At 37.4% G+C, this 13287-nt stretch overlaps 1 protein-coding gene across 2 annotated transcripts; it reads left to right on the forward strand.

Moving 5' to 3' along the window:
* Window positions 1-2541: 2541 nt before the first annotated feature.
* On the forward strand, window positions 2542-13090 carry acbd5 (acyl-CoA binding domain containing 5). Of its 2 annotated transcripts, none has more exons than XM_015404788.1 (13): window positions 2542-2656; window positions 2868-3000; window positions 5151-5271; window positions 5905-5977; window positions 7042-7159; window positions 7563-7781; window positions 7868-8032; window positions 8342-8421; window positions 8501-8696; window positions 9036-9232; window positions 11664-11720; window positions 11823-11932; window positions 12024-13090. In XM_015404788.1, the coding sequence occupies exons 2-13, from the start codon at window positions 2904-2906 to the stop codon at window positions 12034-12036; spliced, it is 1446 nt and encodes a 481-aa protein (XP_015260274.1). In that variant the 5' UTR covers window positions 2542-2656; window positions 2868-2903; the 3' UTR covers window positions 12037-13090. The 2 variants fall into 2 exon arrangements, with proteins under 2 accessions (XP_015260274.1, XP_015260275.1); XM_015404789.1 differs by having other exon boundaries at window positions 7871-8032.
* The last annotated feature ends 197 nt before the right edge of the window (window positions 13091-13287 follow it).

A 13287-nucleotide genomic window follows, 5' to 3' on the forward strand; every position in this document is an offset into this window, starting at 1 on the left:
CAACATACACCATAAGGCGAGATTTAATTAAAAATATACAAAAAAAAAAAAAGACCAAAAATAAAGAATTTCACCAATGGCTGTATTGAAATAAGTTCCCATCTTGTCTTATGTCATGTCACCTCATAATTCTAGAAGTCTTGTTTTCTTAGAAAAGGTATACTAAAAATAAATAAATAAAATAATTCCAACAAAAAAAAAAAAAAAATTAGAAAGTGGTCTTTTCCATGTCAGGATTTTGTGGTTGATTTTGCAGTAAAGTCAAACAAACATCTTTAAAATTCACATTAAAATAATGCAGCAACAAAAAAAAGCCACGAGTAGTGCAGACATTATTATCATGCCACTGCTGTAATGGGTTCCCTGTGGACACTTTAACTGTTTTTGTGGTATTAAATGGTGTGTTTAATGACCCTAAAAAGAGCTGACATGCAAGCTCGTAATTTTGCTGACTAGTGAAATATTCACCACTACATCCACTACCGATAAAATATGTCAAACACTTTAACATGTCGGGAAGAGGCGTTTAGAAAACCGTGCCTGTAAGATTTGTTAAAACAAACGGGCCTCGTCCATGGTGAGAGTGGTGGCAGTTTTTTAACTCAACCGGTTCAATGACAAGAAAAAAAAAAAAAAAAAAGTAGACACACCCCGTGCCTAAACTGAGAACATTTATTCTCAAGAATCACAAAGAGCTCGAATGTCCCACGGTCCTAAATGCACCACCTTTAGATTTCTTAACTGAACTCAAAGCTTTTCAAGATATAATTCGCTCCAGAGAGTAGTTAGTAGATCCATATTTCCTGTCCCAACAACCTCACACACACGGGGAAAGCTCTAAAAGTGTTTTCCAAATCCAATAGGTCCGTTTTTTAAATAAACTTTCTTACCTGGACATAATTTTTCTCGCAGTAGTCGGCTACTCTCGTCAGGTTTTGGTAACTCTCCACAAGCGCTCTCTTCCCGGCTGGAATCTCTTCCTCCAACAACATTTGTAGCTCTGCCATCTTACATCTCTCCCTGCAGAGCCTCCCTTCCCTCTCTCTGCCTTCCCTATGATTGAAGCAGCTACCAGCCCACAGCACTGACAGGAAAAAAAAGAAAAAGAAACTATCTTCCTCCGCCTGCTATTGTGGGATTCCTGGCCCCGATTTCGCTTGAACTCAAACCGAAGATCGTCTGATAAAACGAAGATGTTTCACTAACCCGTTAAAAACTCGCTTAGGTTTTGCACACGCTGTCCGTGAACTTAATGGTGGTTCACTTCTCGCATCAGAAACTAGCTTTAAACATAAGTAGTGATTTGATTTTCTTTTTAGAATACAAAAAACATTTTTTTTAAATATATTCTGGCCAAGAAAAGTAGGGAAAATATATTGTTTTAATGAATGGCTTTTTTCTGTGACGTTTCTGAAGTTTTAATGTGTTTGCAGTAAAATAAAAACTTAGAAAATTATTTTGATTTTCGTTAAAAATGTTTGGAGTATTGCTAGTTTATTTATGTATCTATTTGTTTATTCAGTCCTGTTTACAGTGTGGTTAAAAGAAAACCAAACACAAAGAAAGAGTGCCACCTAGAGTTAAGGTTTCGAGTACTGCTTTTTTTTTTTTTAAACAAACGTGTTTTTATCATTTATTTAGATAATATTATGCTTTTTTCCAATTACAGATATATTTATGGACTCCTTTTAACAGTTAACAACTACTTGTTCCATCTTTTACTCTCTAAATAATATATATATATTTTAAATTAAATGTTCTTGTACAGGTTCTTAACTTTTACAGTGGAATACCATCAGTGTAATTTTTTTATTTGATGAAATATTAGGTTAAATGTCATTTCAATGTGAAATATGTGAAATTTAAATATGGAACTTTATGAATTGAATAATAGTTTAATATAACAGAGAAATTATATTTACAATTTCAATAGAATACCCAGATTAATATTTACATTCATATGCAAACTGATATGAATCAAAAATAATTAGACTAACATTAAATACAGACTAAAATCAATACTGTCATACTGCTATAATCCCAACCATTCATTCATCAATCCAATAATAATAATAACATTAAATTATTGTTATTGTTGTTGTTGTTTTTTGATTATCATAGAGAAATTCTAAGCATTCCAAACAGTGATATGTTTAAAATAATTCAATATCAAAGTGTGCATTGCTTAGGCATGCACGTGTGCAATTTGTTAATTGTTTTATATCTGTGTCAATATTTCTACATGTCACAACGAATTCGGCAAGTCTAAAATAGACAGAGTGAGAACTCTCACTGCTCATAAATTCGCCTACGGTTTTATCTGAAAAAGTGGGATAAGTGATAACGCATGCCGGGAATTGTAGTTCCATGCTTAGTAAACTCTAGCGACCATGTATATTTAACCATGTTTTTAATTCACAGAAATAATAAATTTAAGAGCTATGAAATCGTCTCATTACACCCCTTAAACTGCCCTTTCAGTTACTTTTTTGGGGGTCAAACCCCAAAGGTGGTGGAGTCTGTAGGACTTACCGTTAGGAGAAAACTTCATCTCCCATGATGCATTATTGTTTAGCTTCATCTGCTGTTTATGGCGTCAGTCTCAGAGCTAAGGGCAAGTTACGCTCTGACCGATAGATAAACAAATAGTTTAAAGGTGAGTAATGTCTTTTTTAGTGTTTTTACTTTGAATATTTTCACACATTTGTGTAACTTGGCGTAAATGCTGGCCGCAGCTAACCCTGTGCGGCAGGGCACTTATTGTGTCCTACATTCTCAGCTGGTTCAATCCTCTTACTGTCGGTCAAAACACAGACTGCGAACCCAAAGACCAGCGTCTGTTTTATGTTTCTTCTACTTCTGGTTAGGCGGATATTCCTGCTAGCTGTCTCCAGATTGGCATTATGGAGGTGGAGAGTGTCAGCGCACAGGAACAGACACGTCTGACCCAGAGAAGGTTCGAGGCAGCGGTTAAAGTCATCAAGAGTTTACCCCCCAACGGTTAGTAAGACCCATCACTTCCTGGGAGACACTGACAGCCTCAGCAACTGCTTCACATAAACCACGTTGATTTTACATCTGATATACTGCTCAATTAAAGGGATATTGCACACATTTCATGTCATCAGGTTAGACGTAGGCTAATTTATTAGTCATTTTGTTTACACAAGTGTAAAGCAAAAAGAAATTTCGTTTGGAACAGCTCTCTGAACAATTTCATCCTAAATATATATATAAAAACAGTAATATGACTGTAAATTTACAGTTCTAACAAATTAGCTCTTGTTCATGTTAAATAAATATGGTTAGTTTATAAGGTTTTCCTACATATATATATATTTTTAAATACTGTCACACACTTCAGTGTGTGTATTCATTTTTTTGTTTTTAGCAGTAACTGGTGGACTTTTCTGCAGGTTGGGGTTGTAGTTTATGTGAAATATAATGGAATAGAAAATCCCTTATTGTCCCACAATGGGAAAATTGTGGCGTTACTGCAGCAACTGGTTATAGCAGAAGTGGTCACACAATGTACACCTTAGAAAAGTGTATAGAAATAACAGATAAGAAAATAAAACACAGTAAAGTATTGTACTGTACAGTGTTTTTACAATATAAATACTCTGTATCTGGAGAATGACAAATCCATAACAGCTGTGGAATTTTTTTTTTTTCAGTAATGGAAAAATAGCAGCAACACCAGAGATGTGCAAAAAAAAAAAAAAAGAAAGAAAATGCCAGCAGCTTGTTTTTAACTGACTAAGACAGAAACTGCAAAAAACGGCATCAATGTAACAACTTATTGAGTTTGTTGGGAACAGTGATGGTTATAAAGTCTTACAGCTGCCGGGAGGAAAGATCTGTGATAACGCTCCCTGGTGCATTTAGGGCTGAAACGAACAATTATTTTACAAATCTTTTTTTTTTATTTTTTTTTTTTTATACATAATTAAAACAGATAAAACTATCACTTTCCTGCTTGGGGAGTTCGGGGTCAACACATTAGATAAAGGCCATGGCTTGCCGGATTGGCTGCTACAGATCCACAGCTTGTTTCTTTATGACATCATAAGGGGAATGATTTTCAAACAGAGCATTTTGAGCATACATTAACTAAGACGTGAAGAAAGGCAAGGAGGAATCTTTTTTAGTTTTTTTTCCATTTGGTGAACCTCATACGCAGGCTTCAGGTCACATATGACTATTAGAAAATGTTTATGTGAATTATCCATAATAGGGGAGTTTTAAAGGCCAGATTTGTGGCGTCCATGAATAATATTGGTCCTATCATCAGATTATCACACCTGAGCTTTGGATCTCCATAGCTCCTTAAGTTACCATGAGCCTCTTAGCTAATTTGTTGCCCTGTTATGGTGTCCCATCCTCCTTCCATTTTCAGATGACTGATCAAACAAAACTCTGTGAAAATGTAGTGTTTTATAACCTAACCCTGCTTTGAAATTTCACCACATCCCCCCGACCTGTCTGCTATCCACCTTGGTCTTCATCCTAGTGTTTTGTTTTTTCACTATTGTTCATTAACCTCTGAGGTCTTAATACTTTTGAAGACACATTTTCTGTTTGTCAGCCTGTTAAAAGGAGCAGCCACAGATTCAACCTTATCACCAAAGAGTTATCATAGTCCTCTTTTTCTGAGTTTTTTTTTAAATAACAAAAAAATAAAATAAAATCATAAACCTTGCAACTCTGTAACCTAGATTTAAGCGTCCAGCAGTTTTTATAAGATGTAATACACAGGATTGATGAGCGATGCCCCAAAGAAAAAAAAGTTACCTTTCTTATGGCAAAAAAGTAACCTGGTTAGAGAGATGAGTCCAGTCAGAACTCTTTGAAAAGTGGGAGGTGGAAGTAGACAATAATTTGAAGAAGCCAGCTCATCTAAGTGTTTTAGATCTGAAACTTTATTCTTTAAAAGCTCTGAAATGGCTCTTAAGCTCAGTACCCTATCAGAGGCCAACTTCAGCTGGTGCCAGGTGAAACGCAGCAGCTTGAGTGATTTTATCAGCTTTAGCTGCAGACACCAGCAGAATCGGTCTGTTCATGTGGCCCCATCCAGTGTGTAGATTCCTACCCTGTTGTTGAAAAAAGCAGACATTTTGCATACAGTGTTTGTGTCTGTTTTTCTTCAGGTCCCTTTCAGCCTTCAAATGACATGATGCTCAAGTTCTACAGCTACTATAAACAGGCCACTGTTGGACCATGTAATATACCACGACCTGGGTTCTGGGATGTAGTTGGTAAAGCTAAATGGTTTGTAGATTTCTCTCATATCCATTTATGTTGTTTCTGTTGTGTTTAGATATTTCAACTCTTTACATTATTGTATTTTATAAATATTAGATTCATTTTCATGTAAAACCAGACTGAAGGCAGAGGAATAATCTTTTTGTGTCTTTTCTAAAGTTATGCTCTCTGGACTGGGTCTGGAATGTGACCTCTTACCCACAGAGCCGGACAGCTTTCTCTGTTGGGTCTTGCTTGAAAATGTTTGAAATCATAGCTACCGACAGCGGGTGGGGTTTTACTCAACCTTTGAGCCGAAGGCTTGCAGGGAACACATTGACCTTGGGTAAACTGGGTCTGTTTGAAAAGCAGGGAACTAGCACAAAGGTGACATAGATCCTATTTAATAAATATGTTTTATTGGAGATGTGAAGAAAAAAAAAACACTTTAAGTAAACATGTTCAATCCAGACTCTGTTCAGACTTTGAACTTTGACTGTGCTAAAGGCTGACGAGTAACGGAAGCATGATATCCATCATTACTGTTTAAATATTTATGTCTTATGTAAAAACATTCTAATTAGATTGATACTTATCTCTTAGTTTAATCACTTTGATTTTTAATAAACATTTTTTTCCTTTTTACGTTAATTTTAATAGGGATGCGTGGAATTCCCTTGGAGAGATGCCTGAAGAAGAAGCTATGGCAGCCTATGTCGACCAAATGAAGCTGGTTGGTCTTCTTGATTTTTCAAATTTTGTGATCAAGACTTGTCTGTTTGGTGTTGTAGCTGATGATGGTTGTTTTCATTTGGATAAGCAAATACTAAAAAAAGCTAAGGTGTTTTCTGAAAGTTGAGGGAGAGTTAGAACAATGTTTCGAACCTGAGCTGGAGTACCATTACATTACAGCAGGTCTGACCCACAGAAAAGTCTACAACTTCCATTTAGGGTCCTCGTTAGAATGCTGCTGAGAGGTGGGATTTAGAGACCTAACAAACCAGCACACTATGGGAGGATTTCAAAGCATAAGAATGCTCAGTTTGATGTCTCTTCTGCTCCAGCTCTGACCTGATTTCTTATTTTTAGATGCACTGACACACAACTTGCCTCATAATCCTTCTGTATTCAATTAAACCACATAACCAGGCTGTTTCCATTATGTGGGTTTAACGACAGCAAAATAGTTTTTATGTTATAAGGGAAAAGCCCCTTATAGCACTCATTCTTCTTAGTTTACTGCAAGAACACAGTGATTGGTCCACTAAACCCCCTTCAAGCTAATGCTACACATGTAGTAAGTCTAACAGAAGTTAAAATACTGATATGTGTTCAGGCATATGCTTCTCTAGGGTCAATAATAAAGCAAATACCAAAATAAAACCAAACATGTCCATTCAGGGTAATCTTTAAGTGGCAGTTAAGGTCATCTGCAGACATCATGTAGTTTTCGGGAAACAAAAGACACATAAAAAGTGAAAACTACACTTTAAGGAAGAAGTTCTTTCTGGCTACCATTTATGGCACACAAACAACTATTGGTTTCCTTTGTGGTCTTCTTCACATCCCGATTGAGTTATTTTTGTAAAATGCAGTGAAGATAAATTCTTACTTCTCAAGTCCTTTTTTCCGCTTAAAGTTCACTCATTTCCTGCTGACAAAGAAGGATTTTAAAATTTTCACTTGCTTTAGAAAACACAATGAAGTAAAATATTTTATTTGCTTCATACATTTATTATGAAGGTTATTATTTCCCATTGGGAAAAATCCTTAAGGTTTATTGGATTTCGTTCACAGATCCTGGAGGGAATGCCCATGACTGACGAGGTGGAGGAGCTGCTGCGCGTCCTCGGACCCTTCTATGAGCTGATTGATGAGAAGAAAAAAGTCACGCAGATATCAGACTTGAGTACAGGTAAGGTCTGTGGCCCACAGCGCCGACTCTACCTTCTACTTCCTGGTGACAGAAACGGGACGACCAAGCTTAACTCTCTCTGCCTCTTATCTGCTCAGCCCGTTTAACCAAGTTTGCTAGGCAACTGGAAGGCAAGTATCTGACTGTGCTCTCATGACGTAGAGTAGAATCTGTGTGCTGCTTCAGATCAGCTGCTTTTAGTGTTAGTTGGCGGCACTGTTCCCTCTGTTACGCACACGTTTTAGGATAAAGAAATCGTTTTTTCTAGCTGCTGATTATTTCATAAAGATGTTTGTTATTCCTCTTAAAGTACAGAAACGAGATAAAGATGGAGTTTAAGTAAAGTTTAGTTTTGTGTGGAGTTTCCCAGTATTATAATTATTATTTTGTTTGTTTTGTTCAGGGTTTGGAACGATGCTGGACACAGTGGGATCAAAAAGTATTGCAAAAAGCATAATAAGAAACATGGAGATGAACGGCACTCTGGAGACTCGGCCCGCCAGGCTCAGAGAGAGTGAAGAAGTCGAAGAGGAAGACGACAACGACGATGATGATGATGATGAGGAGGATGATGATGATAATGAGGAAGAAGAGAAGGAGGACATAATAGAAATCAGAAAAGGTTGATATTGCTCCCTATTGTGAGACGATTATCCCTTGTATTGCTGATTTTTTTCTTATCACTGCTCCTGTTGTGTTTTACTTTAGCAGCACAGCCCAAGAAGAAAAGTTCCACCAGGAGACACAGAGTGTCCCTCCAGAATGGTAAACTGTCTAATGGTGGCTCCCATGTGGTCAACGGGGGTCATCCCAGAGACGGCGATGTGCAGGAAGTCTCAGCCGGGGAGCCTCTGCTGAATGGACACCATGCAGGTAGGAAAACCTCCATATTGGCTCTGCTGTATTTAGAACTGCAGCGTGATGAGGACTCCTCCAACATTGCCTGCCCCTGCTTGGGGTTTAAGAGCAGCATGTGACCAGATAATCTGCTAAGCTTTATTCTCAGAGCTGCAGTAAAGCTCCAGTAAAGATTCACACCTTGGCTGCTCCTGGGCTGGTTTGGATCAGTCAGAATAAACAGGACAGGCAGCCATTAATTCACTGTTTCTTCTGTGTAGAAAGTCTGAAAACCATAAACAAGCCGCACAAAAAAATATGATGTTGTCTTTGTATTTATTTTAGATGCGAGACCCAATCTGGTTACCAGTGACTCAGACAGTGAAGTCTACTGTGATTCTGTGGACCAGTTTGGCCAAGAAGAGGCAAGTCAGAGCCTCACAAACATGAGCCTGGATCAGATTTATTAAATCACTCCCCTAAAGATGTCTCCTTTTACTCCAGAACTCGGAACATAACCGCTCTCTGGATGACCTGGAAGAAGAGGAGAGTCAACTACGACACGCAGAGGAGGACGTTCAGGATCCTCCACAGGCCGTCAGGTGTGGAGGAGAAGAGGGGGAGACGGGTGGGACGGTGTCACAGAGACAGAGGCTGGACGTGGAAATGCCAGATGGTGCTTCAGCCAGAAGGGGAAAAGGTGAGGACCAACCTCCAGGACGTTAAAGCTTCTATTATATAAAGCTTTAAAAAAAAAAGGCCTTTAAGGCAGTTTATTTAAAAGAAATAGTTGAGCTATTAAAGCCTCGCACATTCGCAATTTGTCCAAAATTAGATTTTAAAAAAAGGATAAAACAAAAAAATATTTATGAAATGTCTACAAGTTTTAAGTAATGAAAGCAGTTTTATCTCTTTAAGTATTTTTGTTGGGTTTTTCAAGACTAAACTGGATAATCAGTTTAAAGTTATGAAATACAAACCATATGAGCCTAATTAAGATTAAAAAAAACAGCTGATAAAATCCTTTTCTGCTTTCCAGGTTCTAGGTCCCCAGGTCCAGGACCTCAGGTCCCCATGCACAGCAGTGGGGATGGAGACGGGGAGCGCTGGGGAGGCGCCGTTACACCCGCAGTGAGCCTGAACGAGCAGATTGTGGTGGCGCTGGCCAGACTGCAGGAAGACATGCAGAGTGTTCTGGAAAGACTAAGGACCTTGGAGGCTCTAACAGCCAACCAGGTCAGACCAGCCAGTCCTGTCGGTTCCTTGCCTCACACCAACAATGTTAGACAGGAATACTGGTTCTTACTGTTGGCTTTTATTTCATTTCATCAAACAGAATATTTTTAAACATTTCCAGCCTTTCAGGCTTTATTTTTAACTGTTTAAATAAATCCTAAATATAGTTTTAGTTCCCTACTAACCTCCAACATGCTCTATTCATCTGCTCTAATTGCTAGTCTGGCCAAAATAGATTATTGTGAATTTCCAGGTTAATAACTACTTTTAGAGTTTATCTGATTTTTTTTTGTGTCTAAGAATAGAAAATCTTATCTTATATGTTTTTGTCTTCAACAAAAAGATTTATCGTTATATAAGCGGGATGCCATATTATAGAACACAGCAGTTTTTTGTAGTTCTTTATGTTGTCCTACATAGACTAAGTCGTTTTATTTGTGTTGTTTGTGCTTTCTGACAAGCTCGCACACGAACACATTTTCCCTCTAAAAGACACAGAGTTCCCCAGAAAAGATGTCGCAACCGCCTACAATCCAAACTTAAATATGTGCGTTAACACACCTCCCTGAAGGATTCACTCTGCTCTGATTAGCAGCCAAAGCTCTGCTTCTCCGTACCCAGAAATAACCCAAGCTGTATTCATCTCCATTCACCCTCCTTCGTCTGCTTAAGGAAAACCTCGCAGCATAATACTTCCACCACTATGTTTCACTGTGTAGATCATGGGCTGAAGGTGACTGACATCATGAGGCTGTTTGCTCACTGATGTTCTCTAACTAACCTCCGAGGCCTTTTCCCAGAACAGGGGTGATTACCTATGAGTTAACATCTAAATTTAATTTGCTAGGTTACAGGCCACAAACATTCAGGTTATTTTTATAAAGAAAATGTTTGTGTTTCCAGAAAGGAATTATTTGCTTAACACATTATCTATTTATGGGCCCCAATTTCTGTTTTAGCATAGTGAAGTTCCAGAGTTTTTCCAGACCTTTTTCCTTCTCTGTTGATGACTGCAGTGTTGTGCTCACACATGGGAGAAGAGGAAAAAGCCCAGCAGTCTGCAGCTGGAAAAGGTTTTAGTTTAGAGGACTTATATCAGCTGGGGTAAAAAAAAAAAGTAGAAATATTAAAATGGTTTTGAACAGATACCACCATTTTAGCAAAAAGAAGGCTAACTGCATTTAACTCCTTTCCAGGGCAGAGAGGTCTGTTAGTTCATTAGTTTTATTCTCTTACTTGTGATGGGGTTTGGGGTGCACTAGTTGCTTGTCTTTTGTGATCCATCTTCACAAACCCCACCCTTGTTCTCTCGCTAAGGTGGAGACCCAACAAAGCAGCACAACAGCTAACACCCAAAGACGCTGCCAGAGAATTCAGCCTAAATCACTGCCTCATCAATTAATAGATCCTATAGATGCTACTGGGGGTAAATAAAGGAAACCTCATGTAACATAGCATGCAATTATTAGGGCATGTAGGTGAAGAATAAAAAAATAAAAATAAAAACTTTAAAGTTCAGAAATGTACCTTTATGAAACACTTCAGTAAAAAAATGACAAATGTAGCTCATGCAATGAAGTGAGAGTTATTTAATCAAACCCCTTCTTTCAGTCTTTAATACCAGCAGTCTTCTAGGTTCCTGTTTAAAGACTCTTCGTAAAATATTAAGCAATTTTATTTTCAGCGGGGAAAACTCCCAAAGTATCTCAGAAAAAAAACCCTCCAATAGAAATAAAACCGTCTTTATCAAGTAGCTTTAACATGCGAAAAAATAACACTTCGAATGATGATAATAGATGATCAGGTTGGAGATACATTCATATGAAAAAGTTTGGGCACCCTTATTAATCTGAATTATTTTTATCTCTAAATATTGAGGTGTTGGCAACAGCTACTTCAGTTTGATATATCTAATAACTGATGGACACAATATTTCAGTATTGAATTGAGGTTTATATAACTGTAGATGAATTAATGCTACATTTAAACCGTTGGGCTATCTGACCAAACCCTGAAAATGTGATTAAAATCAATCTATTTGTTCAGATTAGGAACCAATGTGGTTGTTTACATAAAAGAGCAAACACTCAACCTTTCACAACGCTGGGAACATCCTCAGTGTATCCATAACTAAAAATAAAATTTTAATATGAATAAAAAAAGGTAATGAAAAGATAAGTAGCCTTTTTCAGGACATTTTAATTTCAAGTCCTCTGAAAAAAAAAACATTTTATAGATGATCTTTTAGACTATTCAGATAATGTTAAATTAAAAAGATAAAAAACAACAATGGTGGTAAATGTCAGCCACCTCTGCACAGAAAGGAGAAACCTGATGGAATGGTACATTTCTCTCTGTCAGACTGCTTCATATGAACAAGATAAATTGGACTGCTTTTAAAAATCCTTCTTTTTTCCCCGTTTTTTTGCAGACGAGATCAGTGACTCTGCCTACATATGGATCGCCTCAGACCAACAAGAAGAATCGGGTAGGGTTTATACTGCATGGGTGCTTTATTAATGGTTTGAGTTTGACTTTTGGTCAAATTATTATGCAATGCTCTTCTTGAAACATCTGTGTGTTCTTCTAGAACCCATCATGGTGGCCTTTTGACATTTCACCAACCAGTCTGGCCTTTGCCATTGTCTGGCCTTTTGTGGTTCAGTGGCTTATCCGTCTGTTCTTGCAGAGGAGAGGAAGGTATTACCTTTGCATCCACATGCACTCATTGGTTTTTTTTTGCCGGACTAACTGGTTTTATGTATTTTTTGTCTCTTTTTTTTATTGCCAGACGCATCAACTGATCCAGCTTAGGACAGGACTTGAACTGTCTTCAATCCAGTCCGGCTGCAGCCTCCTCATCCTAATTAAACTCAACAGCCAGTAATTAGCTTTTGCACTTCGAAGAAGGAAACCGTGGAGCAAAGGATGAGTGGAGCATTGAAGTATGCAGTGAGCCGCACTCCGGCTACGTCGTGGAAGGGAAATGTTGAACGGGCTTTTGATTTAGTCGTGAAACTGTACTAGAATCTGTCTTTCAGTTATAACGGTCTGTGACGAAACGGTTGTATGGATGTAGACCAACTACCGTAGCTACTTGATTATTTCCCTATCTTAGGCTTTGTTGCACAAAAGTTTAGTTATTTCATTAGCTGCCCAGGTGATGCTGCTATATTAAAATGTGTGATAATAACTGTAGAATATATATATGCCGAATGTAAAATCGCATTGAGATGTGAGTGTTTCCAGGTAATATTTATTGCTTTTAATTACTTTCAACAGACAAGATTTTATCTGTAAAAAATGTATAACTTTGTTGTAAACTGATCTAAATTTGTCTCATGTGCACTGCTTTATATCAGAAGCCAGTTTATGTTCCACTTTTCATTTTCTCTAGGAAAAAGTGCCTCATCATCATGTAGTAGATGGCGTTGCATTACAAGTTAGCTCTTCCGGGTATGGGCCAAATTAACGTTAAACAAGAGAATCTTCCACTCTGATTTCTAATCATTTATAAAATGCAGCATCGTTTTTATGGTTGTGTTTAATTGTTGTCTAAAGATTTGGATTGAATCCTCTGTTTGCAAAGCAGTGAAAACTAATTATATACAGTAGCTGTACAGTTCAGACCTTTAATGCAATATTTTAATTGCATTTATGTACTAATTGTAGATTAATATGTAATATTTACAGAGATTGGCGCACTAATTAAAGCTGATCTTTTCAGAGAAAATATGTTTTCATAACGAGAAAAATGGTTTACCTTTCTATTATAATGTACTGAAACATTTCTCACCCCTTCTGCTTGTGCAGAGAGGTGTATGCATGTGATAATCACAGCCTGAAATAAAGTTTTGACCAAGCAGTTTGAGTGTGTGAAGGGAAAAAAAATGAATATGTTTTGATTGCAGATGAATCAATTTTATTCCATTGATTTGGATCATCCAGATAATTTCATACAAGAAAGTTAATTCTGGCTCTAATCATGATACTGTTACAGTAGCACCCATATTACCATGACTGCTACACATTTTATGTATAACATTTTTATTTAA

This window comes from Cyprinodon variegatus, unplaced genomic scaffold, assembly GCF_000732505.1.
Source record: "Cyprinodon variegatus isolate N-32 unplaced genomic scaffold, C_variegatus-1.0 Scaffold1857, whole genome shotgun sequence".
NCBI classification, from domain to species: domain Eukaryota; kingdom Metazoa; phylum Chordata; class Actinopteri; order Cyprinodontiformes; family Cyprinodontidae; genus Cyprinodon; species Cyprinodon variegatus.